Source organism: Melanaphis sacchari, unplaced genomic scaffold, assembly GCF_002803265.2.
Source record: "Melanaphis sacchari strain LSU unplaced genomic scaffold, SCAv2.0 Contig72_pilon_pilon, whole genome shotgun sequence".
NCBI classification, from domain to species: Eukaryota; Metazoa; Arthropoda; class Insecta; order Hemiptera; family Aphididae; genus Melanaphis; species Melanaphis sacchari.
The window spans coordinates 1,059,533-1,081,822 of record NW_020271519.1 but is presented as its reverse complement, the minus strand read 5'-3'; the positions used below and the strand labels follow the sequence as shown (position 1 = coordinate 1,081,822).

At 26.1% G+C, this 22,290-nt stretch overlaps 4 protein-coding genes across 6 annotated transcripts; 2 read left to right on the top strand and 2 right to left on the bottom strand.

Moving 5' to 3' along the window:
- The first annotated feature begins 3,754 nt into the window (after nucleotides 1–3,754).
- Nucleotides 3,755–11,451, top strand: LOC112600839 (YTH domain-containing family protein 1). Of its 3 annotated transcripts, none has more exons than XM_025348153.1 (6): nucleotides 3,755–4,125; nucleotides 4,237–4,261; nucleotides 9,044–9,126; nucleotides 9,397–10,508; nucleotides 10,566–10,896; nucleotides 10,968–11,451. In XM_025348153.1, exons 1-6 carry the CDS (start codon nucleotides 4,102–4,104, stop codon nucleotides 11,292–11,294), a joined length of 1,902 nt encoding a protein of 633 aa, XP_025203938.1. In that variant the 5' UTR covers nucleotides 3,755–4,101; the 3' UTR covers nucleotides 11,295–11,451. The 3 variants fall into 3 exon arrangements, with proteins under 3 accessions (XP_025203938.1, XP_025203937.1, XP_025203939.1); XM_025348152.1 differs by having other exon boundaries at nucleotides 3,755–4,149; XM_025348154.1 differs by having other exon boundaries at nucleotides 3,756–4,153.
- A 773-nt stretch (nucleotides 11,452–12,224) lies between these two features.
- On the bottom strand, nucleotides 12,225–13,537 carry LOC112600826 (U4/U6.U5 small nuclear ribonucleoprotein 27 kDa protein-like). Its single transcript, XM_025348139.1, has 2 exons — nucleotides 13,402–13,537; nucleotides 12,225–12,874 (listed from the first exon to the last, which is right to left on the bottom strand). Exon 2 carries the CDS (start codon nucleotides 12,865–12,867, stop codon nucleotides 12,289–12,291), a length of 579 nt encoding a protein of 192 aa, XP_025203924.1. The 5' UTR covers nucleotides 12,868–12,874; nucleotides 13,402–13,537; the 3' UTR covers nucleotides 12,225–12,288.
- A 952-nt stretch (nucleotides 13,538–14,489) lies between these two features.
- On the bottom strand, nucleotides 14,490–16,201 carry LOC112600829 (complex III assembly factor LYRM7). The gene is made up of 5 exons (XM_025348141.1): nucleotides 15,931–16,201; nucleotides 15,758–15,830; nucleotides 15,174–15,244; nucleotides 14,802–14,883; nucleotides 14,490–14,705 (listed from the first exon to the last, which is right to left on the bottom strand). The coding sequence occupies exons 1-5, from the start codon at nucleotides 15,955–15,957 to the stop codon at nucleotides 14,572–14,574; spliced, it is 387 nt and encodes a 128-aa protein (XP_025203926.1). The 5' UTR covers nucleotides 15,958–16,201; the 3' UTR covers nucleotides 14,490–14,571.
- A 218-nt stretch (nucleotides 16,202–16,419) lies between these two features.
- On the top strand, nucleotides 16,420–18,954 carry LOC112600821 (gastrula zinc finger protein xLCGF3.1-like). The gene is made up of 6 exons (XM_025348133.1): nucleotides 16,420–16,673; nucleotides 16,752–16,931; nucleotides 17,783–17,866; nucleotides 18,089–18,256; nucleotides 18,456–18,623; nucleotides 18,699–18,954. The coding sequence occupies exons 1-6, from the start codon at nucleotides 16,490–16,492 to the stop codon at nucleotides 18,887–18,889; spliced, it is 975 nt and encodes a 324-aa protein (XP_025203918.1). The 5' UTR covers nucleotides 16,420–16,489; the 3' UTR covers nucleotides 18,890–18,954.
- Nucleotides 18,955–22,290: the final 3,336 nt, after the last annotated feature.

Below are 22,290 nucleotides of genomic sequence, written 5' to 3'. Positions count from 1 at the left end.
ATGTATTCTTAAAATTTTTTGATCACTATAAGAATAACTTATGAGGAACTTTGTATTAAATGTTCAAGTATTTTGATTGGGCCAAAAAAATTTTATCGACACTTTCAAAAAAAATTTTCAGAAAAATTGAAAATTTCAGTTGTCTATAAATAGCTTAAAAAAGTCATAATATTTTGAAAATTAAATCATGTAAAGAAAATACCAATCTAATTAACTGGTAAAATTTTCAAGTATCTACGACTTATACTTTTTGAATATTAACAAATATTTAAAATCGTTTAAGGATAAATCGTTATCGCTATGCTATTTCGTAAAAATTTAAAATTCAAACGCACTTAAAATTTTTCCTAAAATGATGCTTCGAGTTCTTACTATAGCTAATTGAAGGAAAACTTAGGGAAAACATAGTGTAGTATTTTTAATCCTTAGTTATAAACAAAAAAATTTTATGATTTTTCAACTTTAAAATTACTTACAAATTTTTGCGTTTTCGATAAATTTCGTAAATATTTGAACTATAAACGTTTATAAAAAAAAATTGTGACTAACGATTTTAAATTTTTTTTAACTACAATAAGAATAACTCATAAGGAACCTTGTATTAAATTTTCAACATTTTTTGGTCATCCAACATTTTTTTATCGAAACTTCAAAAAAAAAATTCTCATAAAAATCGATAATTTCAGTGGTCTATAAATAACTCAAAAAAAGTCAAAATTTTTTGAAAATTAAACTGTATATAGATAACACTAACATAAACATTTGGTGAAAATTTTAAGTATTTACAGTGATTAATTTTTGAATTACAACCATATAAAAAATCGATTTGGTCAAAAACTGGTTTTGCGTAAAAATTCCCGTTTTTCCGTCATTTTTTTTATTGTTTTTCTCAATTTTTTTGAAAACTGTTGGAAAATGTTTACTTTTTACCTCTATAATGCACCAAGTATATTCACTTTTCTATCGGAAATCACCCCCGAAGTTTGAAATTAAAGCATTATTTCGACTACTCATGCTGTATACAGACACACACAAAAAAAAAAAAAACACACACATGATTGAAAAATCAATACATTCATCACTCCATTCAGAATCTAAAAAAATTAGAATAATTAAAAAATATAAGACAAGATTTAAAAAAAAACAAGGAGAGTGGGAAATACATCGGAAGGATGACACAATACGTAAACCAGGACGGGGGATACGAGATGTGGAAATGGGTGCAAAATATAAACAGGGAGTAAAATAAAGGTCATTGGTCACCTCTACAACGTTTTCACGACCTGTCCCGCAGGCGAACGAGTGTTTCTAGCGCGTTTGCTCGGCAGATCGAGGCCCGACATCTTCGGCCGCTGGAGCGACGGTCGATAACGAGCGGTTAGTGCACGATACGTCGTGACGGTGCAGACGAGACGACTTTGACGATGGACAGCGGAGACCGGAACGCGCGGGCTGAACAGAGATATGATGCCGCGGAATCGGCTACAACCGAAAGGCGCGACTTGGCCGACGGAATCGCTGTGAGACGAAAAAGAGTGTCAGTGCGTACTCTAGTAAAGTGGCGAAACAAATTCCGCAAAAGAACAGCCATGTGTGATGTGTCTGTATACTCTGTTATATATTTTATGTATCTATGTTTATCAGTGTCTCGCCAATCTAGGAAGTAGGAAGATATTTCATACTAGACAGAACTCGTGTGGCAATAGACTGTTAGACGGAACAATAGGTATTCTATTCGATTCAATTTTGAATATGAGAATTATTAAAGTTTTATTTTTTAAGTTATTCTACTTAAATTTAAGCTGCTGCCTGCTATTATACAATATAATCTGATAATCACCTTGATGAGCGATAGCTTGATATGATTTAATTTATCTAACCGTTGAAAGGTAAAAATTAACTAAATGTGCATGTATTTATTAATTTAGATTTGGGGACAAGGCAGTATGTGAAGTGTGAATCAATCAAACTAAACAATAACACAACTTTTAATTCCTATACCGGCTATACCGTTGGTAAGTATTCGATAAATAAAATATTTAGGTTTAATTGTTGACAAGCTCATAAACTCAACTTCAACATATTATATACTATCTAAAGATTCTAAAGGAAAATCAACTAATTTCCCTTATTACAGTACGTATTTAATATTTGCAACATTTTTTGGGGGCTTAATAATACCAGAGAAGTTTTACAATAGCCTGTTGGACCTGAGCTTCAGTTTCCCCTGTTTTCTAATTTCGAACACTAAACCTAGGGAGACGATGCACGATGAAAACGTATATTTAAATTTGATGATGTGGGAGAAACAAATTTAATTCGGACGCACCACGCCACCACTCATATTATATAATACGACTCGGCGGTCAACGAGGCTAAATCGCTAAAATATATTATATTGCACTCAAATTGGATACAAACGATACAGTAAATCGTGGGCACACTGCATGATACAAATATTTGAAATATTAATTATTATTTAAATTTTAAATTATTTGTAGTAGTCGTAGTACGAATTACGTAACTGAAAAACCGCGATAACGAAGTGAGCATAATATAGAGCGGACCATGAAGATTAGAGATCTTCATGGAGCGGACTATATTATGTATAGATAATAATATTATAGATTAAGTAAAAATATTATGTGCCGTGTAACATGATAGGTTGGTCAAACCGTAAACGCCGAATCGGTTAATTATAATTTATTTTACTTTTCCTTAAAGTTTTAAATATTTGTATATTTTTCAAAATTTCGCATAAATAATGAATAAATTATTGTTTTTTAAAGTATGTGTTAATTTTTTTTATTTATAAAATTATAAATGTATTTTAAACATTCTATTATGTATAATAAAGATATTTACATTACAATCACGGTTCAATAATTCGGTAAGTAAATTATAGTATCAGGACTTCTATAATTATTTAACTTATTATCAAAAATTCGAAATGTTCAATAGATAAATAAGTATAATCATTGAATGGTTGGCATTTAGAGCAATAGATTAGTTTGTATTTTGTACAACGAATATGTACAATGTACCTAATATCTATATAGCCCGTATATAGTATATCTAAACAATCCAATTAATATTATCCGTGTAGGTCCTACCTAGTCAAATTATACTATTTATAGTTAGAATATTTATTGAACAAATAGTTTTGATGGTATTGTAAATCTTAAAAATAAAATATCTCTACGAATTACACATCGGGCCACCTAAAAGTAATTCTCAGTCTGAACCTAGCTGGCTAGCTGCTATGACCAAGTTATTCAAATATATCGAACTTTCTAATCTATATACTAAAATAAAAACAATTATTTACATACACTTACCTAAATATTTAATATTTTAAGTTTAACACTGTTTTTTCATTTCCAATAGCTACGCTGGATGCATTCAATAAAAATAACAATTACAAATTACAAAATATAATATAAATAGATAATTAAATTTTAACAATTTTTTTTTTTTTTATAGACCCAATATTCTATAAGTATATAAAAGATTTGATTGAATTATTTTTTTTCCTTATTTCATTTTGAAAATCTAAGCAGTGTTCGGCTCGGTCTAATAACCTACTACTGATATTTTTATTTTTATTTTAAACTCGTGTTTCCGGGTCGCAATAAATTATAATTTTGAAATCTCACAAGCGCGGGACGTGCGCCCTCACGCACTCTGCCGACGATTTTAACTGCGGTCCACGACCCTCCTCTTCATTAACCCCCACTACTTATCAATCGTTCTGTTTTTATTTTTTTTTTTCGTGTTTGTTTTTATTGTTTATTTACTGTTTGGTGTTTTCATCTTATACCACTCGGTATATGCAGTATATACCACCTATATTGGCATTCCGCTATCTGGGACTGTGTAGTGTGTATTCGTTTTCCGTCTCATCATAAATCATAATTCCAAATCCGCCATTGTTGTATTTATGTATGACGATTGACTTATTATTATCCGTCGAATGTCTCAGAAGTCTCCCGATCTAGTGTATCTAGAGTCTGCCATCTTCCGAAGTATTAGTCGAACGCGATTGATTGCCGATCACGACAACCGTGGTGGTGGTATTTATACGTTATAAACTCAGTCGTAATGTCAGCCGGCGTTTCTGAACAGGTGAAATATAACCATTATTCTTACGTAGGTACTGGCTGTTGCGATTGGTACAATTTATAATATTTCGGTATTATTTTGTATTTATTTGTCATGTTCTATGTACTCGTTCAGCGCGTCAAGGGACAAGAACATCAAGGTAAATATGACAACAATAATAATATAATTTTTGCCTTTCATTTCATTTACACCTATTGCTTTCATGAAAACTGACTCATTGCTTACTTTTTTGTCAGTGTGTACTAAGACAATAAACATAAACCAGAGACTTGTTTAATGTTGATTAGTCAAGCATATAATTGCATAACTGAATAAATCTAAAGCTAAACATATATATGGACGGTGTTTGTGAGAAAGGGCACAAGTCAAAATTCACTAGTTTTCAGGAGACAGGAAAAACGTTTTATTTGCAATGTTTTGCTTATTGTTAATTAATTTTTTTTAATTTATATAATTTATATTTTATTTGATTTTTTAGAACAAGGGATAATAATTTTAATTTATCGTTTCATTATTTTAAATGACTTGTGACCATTATCACATTGAATTTAATAATTTTATGACTTGTGCCTTTTCTCATATACTGACTTGTATCTGATCGCACATAAATAAAATCATAATTATTGTGATAAAGGACACATGTCATAAATAAAATAATAATATTATACTGTAATGTTTTTTTAGCAATATGTATTATGTACTACCATTTTTATAACTCAACACCATTTATAAAAATAATTTATTTTTAGGTAACACAAATAACATAAATAAAATAACACATAATAATTATAAATTATTAAAATATATTACAAAACTAATATAATAGTAAAATAAAAATAAGTATAACTCCATAAACTGTTTTTAATTATTAATTTATACAATTTATCATTAACTATTAAAATACTTTAGTTTAACCTTAAGGCTTAAATAAAAAATAAAAATTACAAACATAACTGTTGATAAGTAGTTTTTTAAAACATTTTTTAAAAAAAATAAATAGAAATTAAAAATAATGTAGGAATATAATATTATATAAGTAAACTGATAACTAAATTAAAATTTAAAAATTTCAGGATATGAGTAAAATTACACTTATATAATTAAAAATAAATTAATGATTAAAAATAAAATACATAAATTAATTAATCATTTTCTTCATCTGACACTATAGGGTCATTAATATTTTGTTTAGTTTTTAAATTCTGATAAAAACTATGAAAAGTTTCAGGAATATATTTTAAAAGAGAAAGTAGATCCTTTTTCTTTTCTTCAGTGATATATACGATATCGTTATATGCTTTTGGAATTGATATATTATTATTTTAAAGTGAATTTCTACGAGACATACTTATACTATTAAATAAAGAATTTTCATTTAGCATAGTTTTGTAGAATACTTTATTTTTGTCTTGTTTTATAAACCTTAACCATTTTACATCGCAGAATTTAAATATTTCGCCTTTATCGTTTTTTTTTTTTTAATTGGTATTTAGTTTTTAGTAAACTGTTAAAGTCTAAAAAATATGATTGATCCATTTCTATAACATTAAACTTATCTTTACCTGCAAATCTAATTAACTGGACCCAGTCATGTGGATGAAAAATAGGGGTAGAATATCGTTTTTTGGATTTTTCTATCCGAGCGTGATCGGAATCACACTCCATCCGGGAGTGCCCAGACACCATAAATTTATGGTCAATAATTTCAATATTTGTATTTTCTTGTTCTAGAAAGATTAGACACATTGCTATAAATAAAGAATTGTTGTTTTGTCCAGGATAACAATCGCTATACATTATCACATGTTTGATTTCTGGTGGTAAGGTTGATAAAAAATGAAAAACGCATGACCCTATATCATTTCCTCCTCTTTTCGCTATTAACTCATTCCACACATAACATGATGCTTTTGATGTTTTAATATTATGAACTGTTAAATTAAAAGTCCATAATTAACGTTTATAGAATGCAACAGACAATTCTAGACCTGGGGTTGGAAGGCATTGTTGCAAATCAAATGATATTACACATACCTCATTTGAATTAATACCGGCATCTCTTTTTTTGGTTTCATACGCATTTTCAGCTTCATTTTGATGTATATTTCTTTCATTTATTAGTTCTATTTTACGTTCTTCTGTACAACTAATATTGGTAGCTTGAATTGTTAAACTATCACATTTAGAACATGCATCTTTTTTAGGGTTTTTTATTTTAAGACCACATTCTTTAAAATATTTTTGGTATAATGTTCGACTAACTGGCTCATTTACTGATTGTTTATATTGATCATATGCTAATTGTATAGTGTAATGAGGAGGTAGATATTTTTTGGCAGTTTCTTTTCTGCAATAATGGCTTTCATATGATGGTAATTTATTTATATGATCAACTACAGACTGTATAAATTGTGGAGTTTTTTTATTTTGAGGTTTGGAATGCCCTCTTTTATCGGGAGTAATCTTATAAGCAGGGGAAATACTTTTCTGGGTACAAATTAAACGTATAAATTTAGGTGTTATGCCAAATATTTTCAAAAAACATGCTTTGCAAACCTTTATTAAATCCTTATCTTTTGGAATATAATAAGAAAAATTGCAGACCCTATTCTTTTGTTTTTCGGGTGTAGTATTTCTTTTCCTACTTGTAATTTTACTGGTAACACACACCAAGCTAGAAATATATGAAACTTGTCTGTCACGAGATTTTAAAGACCAGTAAATATTAAACAATGTTGTTTGTAAGTTTTCGTTAATTTTATTCTTACATTGTGACCTGCAGTCATTTAAAATTATTGATGTACGAGCTTTCACAGTTTTTCCAAGGTTAGTAATATATTCTTTTCCACAATCTCTTTTATATTTTCGATTTTCTCTATATTTTCTAGTGTCACCTACCTTGCTATTTCTAACTTTCCTAATATTGTTATTACTACCATCAGTATTTAAGTTAATAACATCATCTATTATAATATTATAATACACACAATACAATTAATCACTATTTTATAAACTATATATTTTAACTTAAAATATTTACCCGAAGTGTTGAATGAAACATGTTCAGGTGTACCTAATATAACGTTAATATCTTCGTAATTATTTGTATTTGAATTAATTTCACGTATAAAACTATTTATATCACTGTTAGTATCATCTAGTTGTTGAATATTATTCAAAACATTTTCTTGAGAAATAGAATTTTTAGTCTAAACAAATAACATAAAATTAAAAAGTATAAAATTAAATTAAAATATAAGTAACAATAAATAATTCAAAATCAAAAAATTATTTATTTAGTTTAATTTCAAATTAAAACTGTATTTACCTGCTCTTCATGAATTGTTGGAGGTATATTTATAATATTATCCACACAGGAAACCTCTTCAGATATCTCGAGATTATCACAGTTATACTCAATATTATAATCTACTCCATTTAATGTTATACAATCACCAGAGTTATCGTTTTCATTAAAATTAGTTTGATTAACCCAGTTCTAAATTAAAATTAAAACATATACAAATTGTAATAAAAAAATAAATATTTTTAGGAATATTAATAATATTTTTAATAGTAATAATTAGGGCTGGAATTTATGTGTAATTAAAATGGAAAAAAATATAGTATACAATAAAACATTTGTAATCAGAAAAATTTTAAATTATGTTAACGTGTAGAATCAAAATAAAATTCTAAATAATTGTTTAATAGTATACAATTAATTGTTTTTAATTTCTAATCAATTTAATTTAAAAAATATAAAAATAAAGATGTATTCACAACCACGTGAACGTAAGTACTGACACTTTTGAAAATTCGAAAATATATTTTGTCTAATAATTAATGAACATAAAGTATAATCTAAGATCATTAATGTATAGTTATCGAATAGAAACAAATAAGATAAACTATAAACAAGTTATTAATATTTAACTAATACTTTCATGTACTTATTTCATACATGCATTATACACTTACAATTTTCACGAGTACTATTATCAAAGTATAAATGTATAATACTACTAAACCACGAAAATTGTCAACATTTACGAAATTTGTAAAATAAAATGCAGAAATTTTACAAATAATGTTAAAATATGTATTTATGACAAAATATGTAAAAACATATAAAATAAAATATGTTTTATTTTATTGAAAATCACGTGAAATTAATTTAACATTTGCAGTAGGTACTTAATTTATTATGTTTTTGTAAAATTATGTATCTACTTACAAATCCCAGCCCTAGACTAATAATATACTTTTAATTCATGACAAACACTTACTATTGTTTTTTGTCTTTTGTATTCAGATTCAAACTGATGATTTAAATTTCGAAAAATTTCTGTTAATTTTGGTTTAATCTTTAAGTCCCCATCAGTATTGTCTATTAATTTAAATATAAGAATAAATGATGAATACGTAATAAAATTAAGTAATATTATTATTTATAAGTGTATATTATAAGATAATATTGTAATATAATAAACTAATAGAGTACTTACCAACAACCATTTTCAATAACTGTCTACTTCTTTTAGACGTCATAATTAGATGTTAGTAGCTACCAATAATATTATTAAAATATCTTTGCAGCAATTAAAATATTATTATTAAAACACTATACACGGCAACAATGGACTGATTTTAGTTTAATAATTATGCATATTAATATTGACTTGTACCCTTTCTCACAAACACATTTTTTTTTTTTTTATTATGTCTAAACGCACATAGATGTATTTCGGTAAAAACAATAAATAGAATATTTACAGTTGCACCAAACGATAGAGCGTGAAATTTCCTACTAAATTAATGTATAATATGAAAATGTCAAAAAATGACTTATGCCCTTTCTCACAAACACCGTCCATATATATATATCCAGTATTTACAGTTTCTTTGTTTTGTAAAATAGTTGATGGACCTAAAGATCCTAACAGAGTAAAAGAAGGCGCACATTTTGAAACTGCTTGGCATCCACAACTCCAACAACAACTTGTAAGTATTATTTATTATTTTTGTATGAACAAGCATTATAAATCAATAGTAAGGCCATGGTCTCTTAAATATGATTTAATGGCTAGTAAATCATTTAATTAATTTGTTTTATATGCAACCCAACACTAATAACATAAATATAATTATAAATTTATAAATTAAATAAGCCGTTTGTTTAACAAAAATTATTAAAATTAATTTCAATTTTCTGTGAAAGTTAGAACAATTATTAATTATATACATATTTTATTATTTACAAATATATTTCAGGGTTATAATAATGCTATGACACCAGATCAATATTACCAGTATCAAACTCCAGCTCCATATCAATATCCAACACCTACTGCTTATAGTATGGGTGATCGATCTTGGACAAATGCACCTGAAGCGCTAACATATGTTGGAGGATATTTACCTATTCCAGAGACTTATAATCAGCCCAATGTTTATAATGCTCAATACAGTCATCCCACTCATACCCCTGGCTATAACTATTATATTGCTCAAAAACCATTTGAAGGATATTATAGACCTGGAGATCAGATGTATGGTGTTCCAGTAAATGAACAAATAAAAACCATTGAACAAGATGTACAAGCATTAAGTATAAATGATTATAGAGATAATAGTAATGTACAGCAGAAAAAAGTATCAACGTGGGCAGCTGTTGCAAAACAACCAGTGAAACCCATAATATCATTAACTACTGTAACAAAAAAAAAAAGTCCAGGTATGCCTCCACCACCAATGGTACCTGGTAAAAATGATGGTCACCGGGAATCAAAAACTGCAGCTAAACCTCCTCCCTCTCCAGTTGTACAAGTTCAAGTTCCCATTATTCAAGCTCCTGTTGTTGTGGAAACAAAACCTCAAAACTGGAATGATCATAAAAATGTTCCTTCCTATAATGCTCCCCCTATGGCAGAAATACCTACTCACATACCTCCACCCGATCATATTAGGCATGTACCACCCCCAACTATAATCATGTCATCACCACCACCACAACAGATTTTAAATTCTTCAGCAGAAGAAAATACTAAACGTAAAATAATTGATGAACTAAAAATGAAAAATCATTATAATCCTGCTGAATATTCTAATCCACCTGAAGGTTCAAGATTTTTTATCATTAAATCTTATTCTGAAGATGATGTTCATCGATCAATTAAATATGAGATATGGTGCTCAACTGATCATGGAAATCGACGATTAGATCAAGCATTTAGTTCATCAGATAAAAAAAAAATATATCTTTTATATTCAGTTAATGGATCTGGACATTTTTGTGGAGTAGCAGAAATGATATCAGCTGTTGATTATAATTCTTCTAGTTCAGTATGGTGTCAAGATAAATGGAAAGGGCAGTTTGGTGTTAGGTAATTTTGAATGATGGTTTATGTTAGATACTGAGATTAATTTTTAATGCTTTTTAGATGGATTTATGTGAAAGATGTGCCTAACAACCAATTCAAGCATATTCGTTTGGAAAACAATGAAAACAAACCAGTGACTCATTCTCGAGACACGCAAGAGGTTCCTTATAATCAGGGTGTACAAGTATTAAGAATAATACATTCTTATAAACATGAAACTTCGATTTTTGATGATTTCCAACACTATGAAAACTTACAAAAATTAGAGGATAACAAAAAAAATGCAGCTCCACTTCCTCCATCATCACATTCTACTATTAAAAAATATAATCATTATGGTCCAGTTCAATTAAATGATAATCGACCACCACAGCAGAATCATTATCATAAAGTTTGTTTATTTTATTAATTTATTTTTATTTTCATTTTTAAATTTTATTTTTTTCAATGTGTTTTATTTAGGATTGGGAAAATAAGCCAAAAGATACTAAAATTGAAGGTAGAGACAATTCTTACCAACCGTCAAAATTTGAAAATAACAGTCATAACCATCGACCTAGAACTGATAGTTATAAAGGCCGTAATGAGAATTTTAGTAAAGAAGACAACTTTCGAGAACATAAAACTTATCGTAGTGATCAAAATAGAATTCGCAATGATTATCACTGTAACTGGGATGAACAACATAAAGGTGGGAATAATTTCAACAGAGGACGTAGGGGTAGAGGAGGTGGACCTTTTGTCTTCGTTAATAGTAACTTGAAACAAACTAATCGTAATTATGAATAAAACATTAGTTTATTTGTTTTTATTTTTACATGGTTAATCCAAAATGGAATAGTAGAATTACTCTGTGTTTAATCCTACGCTCCTAAATTATTTTCATTTTATTTGGAGAAATTGTTTTTATTTTACCTTAATATTAATATGTTTGACCGTTTTATTCAGCTATTTTTATTGTTGACAATTTTATCAACAATTAGTAGTATTGGAGTAATTTAAATACTTCTATCTTAAATAATTGTAAGTCATGTATATCAATAATAATTAATAAATAATCATTAAAAATAAATTAAGTTTTTTTTTTCCTAAACATCTATTTAACTTCTCTCACAGATAGTATTAAGAAAATGTGACACTAAAAAATAACTTTTCTAATACCTGGTAATGCTATAGTAAAAACTATAGTTTTGGATCATAAATCCAAATTTTTCTAATCACAAAAATAAATAAATGTAATTTATGACTAACAGGGTATCTATGGATACGATAATTTTGATTATGAAACACGATAATATAAATTAAATTTATATTAATATGTTTTATATACGTCAAAATGTTGAATGTATTATTTTAATCTATAACCATACTAAGTACATTGATAGTACTGAAAGTTTGGAAATTTTGATTGCTAGTTATCTCATTTTATGGAACTATAAATACATAAGTTAGACAAACTTTTTTATCTTAAACTTTAAAGAAACAAGTAATATTCTTGTCTTGAATTACAAAAATATATAAAGCATTGTAAAAAAAATATGACCTATTATAGTAAATTTAATTTAGATAATTCAAAAGTTTCATAAAAATAAAAACTTAAATATACATATAACATAGTGGGAACATTTTTAATGTATTATAAAAATTAAATTAAATGGTATAATGGATATTTTAATCAACATAATACATACAAAATTAAACAAATAATATTAAAGTAAAATGTATTATTGTTAGTCAAATAAACAATTGACTATTTCATTTAAATTAACTGTAATTTTTATACTTAAGCTACAAAATCTAGAGGTCTATTAAATCCACCTTTACGGTTCATGTACTGACGATATTTACGTTTAAGTATAACATGAACATCTCCCACATTATTGCCATCTACTTCTTTACCATGAGTAGTATCAAAGTTACAAAATCCCATCAATTTCATCATTTCTTGTTCTTCAGCAGTTTTCCCGCGTAAATCTTCTTCTGTTACTTTAGGAGCAGTGTGTTGGACAGACCTTGTGTATTTTTTGTCTTTTTTTGTTGGAGTTTTTGACCTTGTTCTTCGTAAATCGCGATTTCTAGAACGACGTCTCTCTCTTGAATGCCGTCTTACAGGAGATCTTGATCTTGAATGGCGCTGACGAGAACGGCTTCTTTTGCGCACATCACGTCTAGCTCTTGGTGAAGTACTTCTAGAACGACCACGACGTGGACTTCTTGAATGCTCACGTAGTTCACGCCTTGATCTTGGTGATGAACTTCGAGACCTACCCCTACGCACTCTAGTTAAACTATTGGAACGGTCGCGATGTTTATCTTTAGTGCGATCATGTCCTTTATCTTTATAACGTTCACGTTCTCTCATATTTATTCTATAAATAAAATTAATATAAATATTAATAATACCTCATAATTCCTATTTTAATCATGATTTTTATGATATATTTTCTTCCAAACCTTTTCAAGCAATTGCCAGAATATAGTACATACCTACAAATAATAGTAGCCTGTGAAGATTTTTAATTTTTAATCTTTTAAGGTAGAATTTAAATAACCTTTGTAGCATTTATTAAGTTGGAATTAGATAATACCTTCTATATTTGATATACAAACAGACAACACACCAATACACCATAAAATTAGTTAAAAATTAATTTGTGTTACAACAATTATTATCAAATTAAACTGAACATTTTTTGAAAATTTCTCTATTGTGTTGAATAGACAGTAAATTAGTTCAGTACTTATAATATTGTCTACTAACTACTGCAGTACTCACAATTCACAAACTCAATATTTTACCACTTATTAAAATAGTATATTATATTAGTTATACTAAAAAATTTCAACCGTAACCTAAGTGAGTAGTTAATTACCAAATAACCTTTGACAAACTTACCAATAGATTGATTTTTTGTGATTCTTTAAATTATTTTATCTTAGTACACAATGTACAAAGATTGAGATTAAAACTGTTTTGATTTAATATTTAAACACAATTCTGAATTCACATTTCACAATATTTACAATAGAGTATTATTTTATTTTGATAATTTATAATCATTAATGAACTAGATGTCATGGAGGAAAAAATACTATAGGCGCTCGCTTATTTATTGTGGTATCTCCGCGATTAATTCCCCTAACGTTTCCCTCGATTTAATCTTTTATAACATTTTAAAAATTTCTCTAATATCATTTTCCTACCGTAATACACTCATGTAAATTCCCCTAAGAACATTTGGCTGTAATATTACACTATGTTGATTCCCAAAGATGGACAAATTAATAAAAATTAACTTGAATAAGTTTCTATTTTAAATATTTATTTTATTTTTAAAAATACAAAATATTAAATTTAGTATTCTCTCTCCCTCCCCCCAAAAAAAATGTGCATCATGATAAATCCAAGGGAAAATCTTTTGTAACAAGAAACTATTTCACAAAAAAGTATGAATTTAATGAAGAACACTTAAACTTTAAGTTTTACAGAAACATTATCTATTTATAAAATTACAATAATATAATTAGATTAATCTAACCATTTATTTTTACTTATTACCTTTATTTTATTTTATGTATATTATTATAAGAAAAGAGTCAGTTGTAGACAATTATTGAAGTATACCTACGTATACAAAGACTTAAAATGTATTGAAACCTATATTCATAAGACATATGACAGAGTAAAAAATGTACTGACTAAAATTATGTTTTAGTATATTTTAAATTATGATAAAAATAAAAATATATATCAATTATTAATATTTTTTGTTTAATACAATTATAATTATATTTACACTTACTACTAATTTACTAAATTTCCAGTTATTGGTGAAAAATGGTTCAAGAAAATATGCTGTAAATATGTAAGCTTATGTATCAGAACTACACAGAGCTTAACATTGTTTGAATGATGATCATACTTGTGAATAAATCAATAAAATGCATGACGGAGATATAAGTATATATTATACTATTAATCTACTATAAGTACAATTCTATACATATATTAAATTGCATAATAAATGTTTTATAACTTTAAAAATTGAAAACAAATTAGTATAATCTAATCGCAGCAACACTTCGAATTTTTTTTGCTACTTTTCTTTTTTTCTTCTTTCCATTTTTTATATGTTTCTTCATCTAATTCAACATATGGTACATTCTCCATAGTATGACGTTCTGGATCTAAATTCAATTCTTAAATATAAAAATACAATGCAAATATTAATAATGATAATTATTGTGAAGACATAAATTAAGAAAATAGGAATTTAATATGAAATAGAAACTCACTAAATTTTGTTTCATTAACTCTTTCTGCTTGAACTACTTGTGTTCTCAGTTCATGCTCAACATCTTGAGCAAAAGTTATAAGCTATAAAAAAATAAAACGATGTAATATAATATAATATTCATGGTTGCATGCACAAGAAATGCATTAAATAAATAAAAACGATATATTATCTTAATCATAAGGAAAAACATTTTGCTTTATACTTTAATAATATATTAATAATTCAAAATAATTGTAGTTACATTTACTGTACTATAAAAAAAATGTTATACTCATTTAGACATATACTTTGTTTTTTATAATATTATTTTACATTTTAAAATGAAATTAAAATTATAAAGCTTGATAAATTATTTAAATTATATTCTTACATTCTGAACCACAACAGGATCTGAAACAGTTTTATTTTTTTTGAATTCTTCATTAATCTGATGTTTAGCAGCTAAAATAACGAAAAAAAATAACTCAATTATATTTGTTTACGTTTTTAGATGTATCAAATTTTCTATTTATAACATAAAAGGATGTCATTGAAACATCTGTTATCTCTGCCAATCATAAATAAACTAGGACAATAAAACTACAGAATAGATGAAAATTAATTTCATCTATTTTTTGGTAAAACTAAACTTTTATAAAGAGCTGTCCTGCTTAAAGCAAGAACATATGACCTATTTTAAAATGTAAGTAATAAGAAAGTAAATGTAGTACTCTAATTAGGGATTTTAGATAATTAAAATATTAAAGAAACTAAGATATTATGAAACTAAATTTTTATCAAATAAATTGTGAAGTATATCAGGATTACCTAATATAAATAGACAAAAGTGTAAATAAAAAATAAAAAATTGAAGAGCAGTGTTGATATAACTATAAATGTTGTACTAAGATATAGCTTTAACAGTATTTGTCATTAGCTTACAAAAACAAAATACATTTAATAACTTATGCATACCATTTAACATTTGAGTATCATTTTTAAAACACAGTAACCTAGCTTTATGTATCAATTTGTAAGTAGTAAGTACCTGAAATAAAATAAAGTCATATTAAATCTCAAACAATACAAATAGTAGACATCTTTATAATCAAACTCGTAAATGGATTTACTATGAAAGTGTAACTTACTTTTTTTCTTATTTCGTTTGATGCCATTCTAAAAAGATGGGCAAATTTATAAAATTTTAAAAGATTTATGATTTATAACATAAATATTTCACACAAATAGTAGTACTATGTATAATTTTAAAATATGAAAAATGTGTCATGAGTTACATAATATTATGACACAACTATTGCTTTAGAAGTTGTTGAGTACTGAAAATGCTGAATATTAAGGAAGCTTTAATTACTGTTTGGTGTTTTTGCTAAATTGAAAATATTTATTTTTACATTTGAAAAAAAAATAGTGATAAGTTATCTGATAAAAGATCAACATTTTATCATTATTAATAGTTGTCAACTTATCACATTTACTTTTTTACCATAATAAGATAACTATTATAGTATTATATTATTTATCTGTTATTATCATTTATCAGTAATTTTATTTTCTATTAAAAAAATAATATTTTAGATTAAAACTATTTGTCTAAATATTTATTGGCATATTGCACATCAACATTTTTATTTGTATTTTATAGTTACATATAAATTACATTATTGTAAGTACTACTCTGTTAAAACAATGTATTACTGTGGTGCAGAAGACCAAGAATTAATCCATAACAAAAACCTGGAGTCGTGTGCGCTAGATATTAATGTTAAAAATCAGTTAAACACAAATGACATGGACATGACACCTAATAATACAACGCCTGAAACTAAACGAAAACCCTTTAAAATTCCTGATCACATTTCTTCAATTGAATGTTAATATATTTTGTTTTTGCCACATAAAATATAAAATTTATGTATAATATATTTATGTTTAATTGAAATTGTTATAGGTGATGGAAGTGTTAAATATAATTGTACTGTTTGCAAGAAGACTTTTAATTCAAAAAAGAACTGTTTCTATCATTTAACATGTAATGGAGATGGAATTAAAAAACCGTTGATTTGTTATAAATGTAATAAATCGTTTAAAATACAATCACATTTAGATTATCATATGTTAACACATTCAGGTAAACTTCTATGTTTTATACCTACATAATATTTAAAAATTATTTTCTAGTCGTTTTTAAGTTAGTTATAAAAAACAAAATCTACTATAATTAATAATTGATAAATTTTTAATTTTTCTATTAAAATATATTTCATGAAGAAATACCAGATGTATAAAAAAAATATTTGTTTTTTATCTCTATTTAAATAATAAATAATCAATAATTATTATGATGTATATTTTATAATAATGACTTACAATTAAATTTTATAGTAATTATTATACATCTGATTTAAAAAGCATCTTAAATACTTACTTTACTGTAGGTCCCAAAAGTACACCTTAATAATTGTTATGAAAAATTAATATTTTTTATCCAATTTTTTTAAAAGTTATTTATAAATATTAATTTAATAATTTAATGACACAATTAAGTTTGATTGTTTTTGTATTTTGCTATCTTAATCATTAATCACTAATTGTGGAAACAAATACCTAATTAGTTGTTTTTACACAATTTCAATAAATTATTTTTAATTGAACTAAAAAATATTTTTGAATTTTTCTAAAGATTAATCCTAAAAAAACTTCTTTCATAAATATTAATTTTCTTTGAAGATTCTTAGGATGTCACTGAACAAATATTATTAAATACATTTTTTTTTCTTTGACATCTCATATTATTTTATAAAAATTAAATTTTATTATATTTTATACAAAATTATCTTTCAAGATTTTATGTATAAAAATTTAGTATTTTAGGTATTATTTTACCATACAAATAATAAAGTTTTAAGAAAGAACTTTAAATTTTTTTTTTTATTATTGAAATAAGTTTTAATTTGAATTTTATTTAATTTTAAAATTTAGGTGAAAGACCATTTAAATGTATTGAATGTGATAAATGTTTTTTCACCAAATCTAAAATGATTGAACATAAAATAGTACATACAGGTAAGATAAAAAAAATTTTTATTCGTATTGGTACCTTCATATCAGTGGTTTTCAACCAATGTGCCATGAGCTTTTGTAAGCTCTTTTTTTAGTAATTATATTTAATAAAAATATTCAGGTATAATATAGTTCTATGTGTCGAGCTTAAAAAAAGTTGAAAGTCACTGGTATACATATAAAATATTAATTTATTAAAATTCACATTATTTCAATGCATTTCAGTACGTTCTCATTTTTGTGCAATATGCACTAAAGGCTTCAAAAGAAAACGGTCATTAGAAGTACATATGAAATCTCATGCTCTAGAAAAACCATTTCAATGTGCAACATGTTTAAAATTTTTCAAAAATAAACAATGTCTAAAAAAACATCACATTAGAAAACATTCTGGTAATTGTATTTATAGTAATAAGTAAACAGTTAATATATGTATGTAAAAATTTAAAAAAATTTAAATAAGGTATTATTAAAATATACTATGAATTAATTTATATTTTTAAACGTAAAAAACAATAATAGTTCATGGATTTTTAGTTTTATTTAATTTGACTTTAAAAGTGTATTAATTTAGTTATACTTTGTTTTACAGGAACTAAAGCATTTTCATGCGACATCTGTAAACGTAAATTTAGTTTGAAAGATGCGTTGGTTTCACATCAAAAGACACATATATTCTCGACTCAATTTGCTTGTTATTTATGTAATCAACGTTTTAGAGAAAAACGTTATTTACAGAGACATCTTGGAACTCATAGTAGTAATAATATGCATCATATTAATTAATAAATATAAATTATTGTTGTTAAAATAATGGTTATGTGAAATTTTATAGAAAAAAACATTTTGAACTGCCCAATATGTATGAAAAAGTTCACACGTAAAGATAACTTAGATCGTCATGTAAGAAACACTCACTTGGAATCTGAGAACATTAATATAAATGAACATGTTATTCGTGCTTCTGTAATTAAAGTTGTCAATAAGGTTGAATCATGTCCTGTTCGAGTAATTCAACATACTTAAATGGTTATTTTGTGTAAAGTATTTATAGATATTATATATATATTATAATTTATATTAGTTGTATAATATTATGTTACCTTTCTAATTATTAGTATACTATTTATACCTCATATATTTTCTTACATTGATTTACATAATTTATTGTATAACATTATTTTGTAATAATTCAAATTAAATCATGGTTTTATAATTAAAAAACTAGAAAGTCACAGCCAGTCTTGTAAAATATATTTTTCTTAAGTATTTTAAATTCAATAAGTGATAATACAAATATTATTTGTAAAAGTATTTCAAGCAGTTGTGACGTAAGAGAAATATTATAAGACAATTGTTCCAAAGCCAAACTATGGTGGTAGTGTGCATATCTGTACTGGAGCATGATTATTTGAGATAATTGTCTATATACCGAAATAGGTGGGAGGTGGCAATGGATTTAATATGATAAAATTTTTAATAAAAATATTTATTTAATTAAGTAAAAAAAAATTAGTTTAAATGTTGTGAGTGCATAGGTGGTCAAATGGTAATTTGTCTCAAGTCTGAATTATTCAACAGGCTACTATAATAATGGGTAAGTCTCTTTCCAAATAGGTCTCCAGTCTTCAGACCTTCCATACCACCTAAGAAAGTTTTCTGTGCATTCCTTAGCGAGGTCGATCATAGTAACATTTCTCTGACCTCACACAATTCTGAATGTACCAAAACTCCATTTCGTCAATAGGTGATTGCTGATTGGGCCTTCCTTGACCATTGACTGCTCTAGAAACAGTTTAGTCTCGACTAATTAGTAATTATACAATTTTTCTTCGTTCCATTCTTCTTTCTAGCATTCCTTAATGGTAGGTATGTATATGATCGTATTTATCAAAATTCTTAAAAAAAAAAAATCTTAATTTGTAATTAATCAATTATAAAAATATATAAATTCATATAAAACATAAAAATTTTAATTATATATTATCAAAGATCAAATGATAGTTGAAACAAAAGTATAAAGGGCATTACGTAATTGGTTTGTACTTTGTAGTTATTGTACCTCCCCAACTTATAAAATCCTAGTACTTCTATAGTTTAATACCTACCTCCACATTATTCTATTATTTCTATACAAATTACATTTATGAATTATGAGTTATGACAAATCAAACAATCTTCGAGGTTACTATGGTCTATGACCACTGTTATCTCGTTATTACTTGTTTACCTTAGTGTTCTTTTGTCTGTGGCTATTTTATCTGGAATTAAACCCGTACGGCGTGCACTAAAGGGATTAATTCCTTCTCCAAATTGCTTTTTTATGCAACCATAAGCCATTAACAGCTGCTATTGGTTTTATCAGATGAAAAGGAAAATTTACTTCTGCAAGACTATTATATATGATTGAACAATTATAATTAATAAACACGTCATGTACTTAAAAATTAATACTAATATAATAATTTTTAGTTTGTGAAATGCTAAATTTTTTTTCATAACCTTCTATGAAAAAATTTTATGCACGAACCTAGTCGTCTCATCACTTCTTTCACATTATTGGTCGTTTTTGATTACGATCATCATAGCTCCGAGAGTCCGAGTGTAGACTATACGTTCTATCAATTCTTTGTGGTAGCTATAGCCTTGACGATCAGTTATCTATTGTACAACTCTATTACACAATCTTGAAGAACATTTCCAAATTTCCAATGCAATATATGTATTATATGTGCAAGGCTGTATTTAAGAACCATAATATCTATGAAGGGATGATAATAAAATAAGCCCGTTTTCATTGAAATGTCCATATTAAAATGTAACTTCCAAATGTCATTGTAATATTAAATACCCGAAAAATTAACATTACTTAACCCGTGGTGACGCGGTTATATTTTAAAATTGTATCTACCCGATTACGACTACATACTTACAATTATTTACTTCGTATTAATACAAAACTTGGAGGTATTATAAGTATAGTTATAAATTTATAATATAGTTATGTATATATTATAGTATAAGTATAAGCATAATTTAAAAATGTTTTCACACAAATATAATTTAATTAATTTGTTATAATATTTTTGTAATACCTACATATTTATAAATTTACATTTATAATATATACTTTCTATATAACTTGCACACCATCTCTCGTATCCTCCTACTTCTTGTATTATATTTTTCTACCAATGTACTCTTTCTCCCTTTTTTAGTTTTTGTTTTTCTTGTTTATTGCTTTCTCTAAAGGTATATTTTTTCATTTATTTATAAGTTTTTTTTTTTTTAATGAAAAGTTTTTGCGTATTGAGCACTATCAATGATTTTTCATTTTTTTATTTGCTATTTTAAACTATAAAATATTGTGTGAGCTTTTAAGTTGCGTTTTTTTTTCTTCAAAAGACAATTTGGTTTTATTAACTTAGGTATAGCTTGTTGTTGTTTTATTTTTATTTTCGAGTATATAAATTAACAAATTATAAAATCGTTGAAATATTTTCAAAGATCATAAATTGTGAGAATGATTAAAAATAAAAGGCAATAAAAAGTAGGTTCAATAGTTAATAGTTAGAATTTTCGAGGAAAACACTGTTGAAAAGATGCCAACAAAAAGATTCAACCAGATATTCCATGATGAAAAAGTATCAGTGGAAAGAGAGAAAGGGACGGATGAAGAAAACTTAGAAAAACGGTTTCAATAATGGAGAACTTAAAAAAAAAATGTGTCTACAGACTACAATACACTTGTATATAGTACTGAAATAAATAAGTATTTAATTAAATACTTAAATGGTATAAGGTATTAAGACAAAAGGCTTAGATACAATACAGTATAAATAGAACTTCAAGTATTTCAATCAGTTCAATCTATGATTGACATAGTGGTTAGTGACGCATCTTTAACTTTTAGGTAATCACCCTTGAATAGTCTAAGATTGTAGTGATGATCGATTCAGTAGATGGTACATTGCGATTTTTGATATAATGGGAAGTATAACAAAATTCTTAAGATTTGACTTCTAGATCACAACGATCCGAGATACACAACTCTGTAGGCTGCATTTACTATGATTTTTCTTTAAATTTAAGCGTTTTTAAAAGATAATCATAGGATTTGTAGTAACTTCATTTTTTTCACTTTTTTAACTTCTAATTATTAATAATTGTTAAAATACTCACGTGTCACGTGTTAACAAAATTGATTCAACTTAAACACTTTGACAATTACGGACAACGGATAAGTAATTCAATATTCATTTGGTAAGTAGCTGCGTTGATTATTTTAAACGTTTATTTTGTTACGCACCTAAACATTTAAGTAACTGGTTAATAAAATTGTACTGAAATAATAATAGTTATCTATGAAAGTACGAAAATATGTAGAGTGTAGAGCGTATAGACAAAACTGTTGATATTTCCTAAAT

Coding starts and splice junctions, on each gene's coding strand:
- LOC112600839 (XM_025348152.1), top strand. CDS start 4,102: ATGTCAGCCGGCGTTTCTGAACAGGTGAAATATAACCATTATTCTTAC. Junction 4,150..4,236: donor AATATAACCATTATTCTTAC/GTAGGTACTGGC, acceptor GTACTCGTTCAG/CGCGTCAAGGGACAAGAACA. Junction 9,127..9,396: donor CACAACTCCAACAACAACTT/GTAAGTATTATT, acceptor AATATATTTCAG/GGTTATAATAATGCTATGAC.
- LOC112600826 (XM_025348139.1), bottom strand. CDS start 12,867: ATGAGAGAACGTGAACGTTATAAAGATAAAGGACATGATCGCACTAAA.
- LOC112600829 (XM_025348141.1), bottom strand. CDS start 15,957: ATGGCATCAAACGAAATAAGAAAAAAA. Junction 15,831..15,930: donor CAAACGAAATAAGAAAAAAA/GTAAGTTACACT, acceptor ATTTTATTTCAG/GTACTTACTACTTACAAATT. Junction 14,884..15,173: donor ATCCTGTTGTGGTTCAGAAT/GTAAGAATATAA, acceptor ATTTTTTTATAG/CTTATAACTTTTGCTCAAGA.
- LOC112600821 (XM_025348133.1), top strand. CDS start 16,490: ATGTATTACTGTGGTGCAGAAGACCAAGAATTAATCCATAACAAAAAC. Junction 16,932..17,782: donor TCATATGTTAACACATTCAG/GTAAACTTCTAT, acceptor TTTAAAATTTAG/GTGAAAGACCATTTAAATGT. Junction 18,257..18,455: donor TCACATTAGAAAACATTCTG/GTAATTGTATTT, acceptor TTTGTTTTACAG/GAACTAAAGCATTTTCATGC.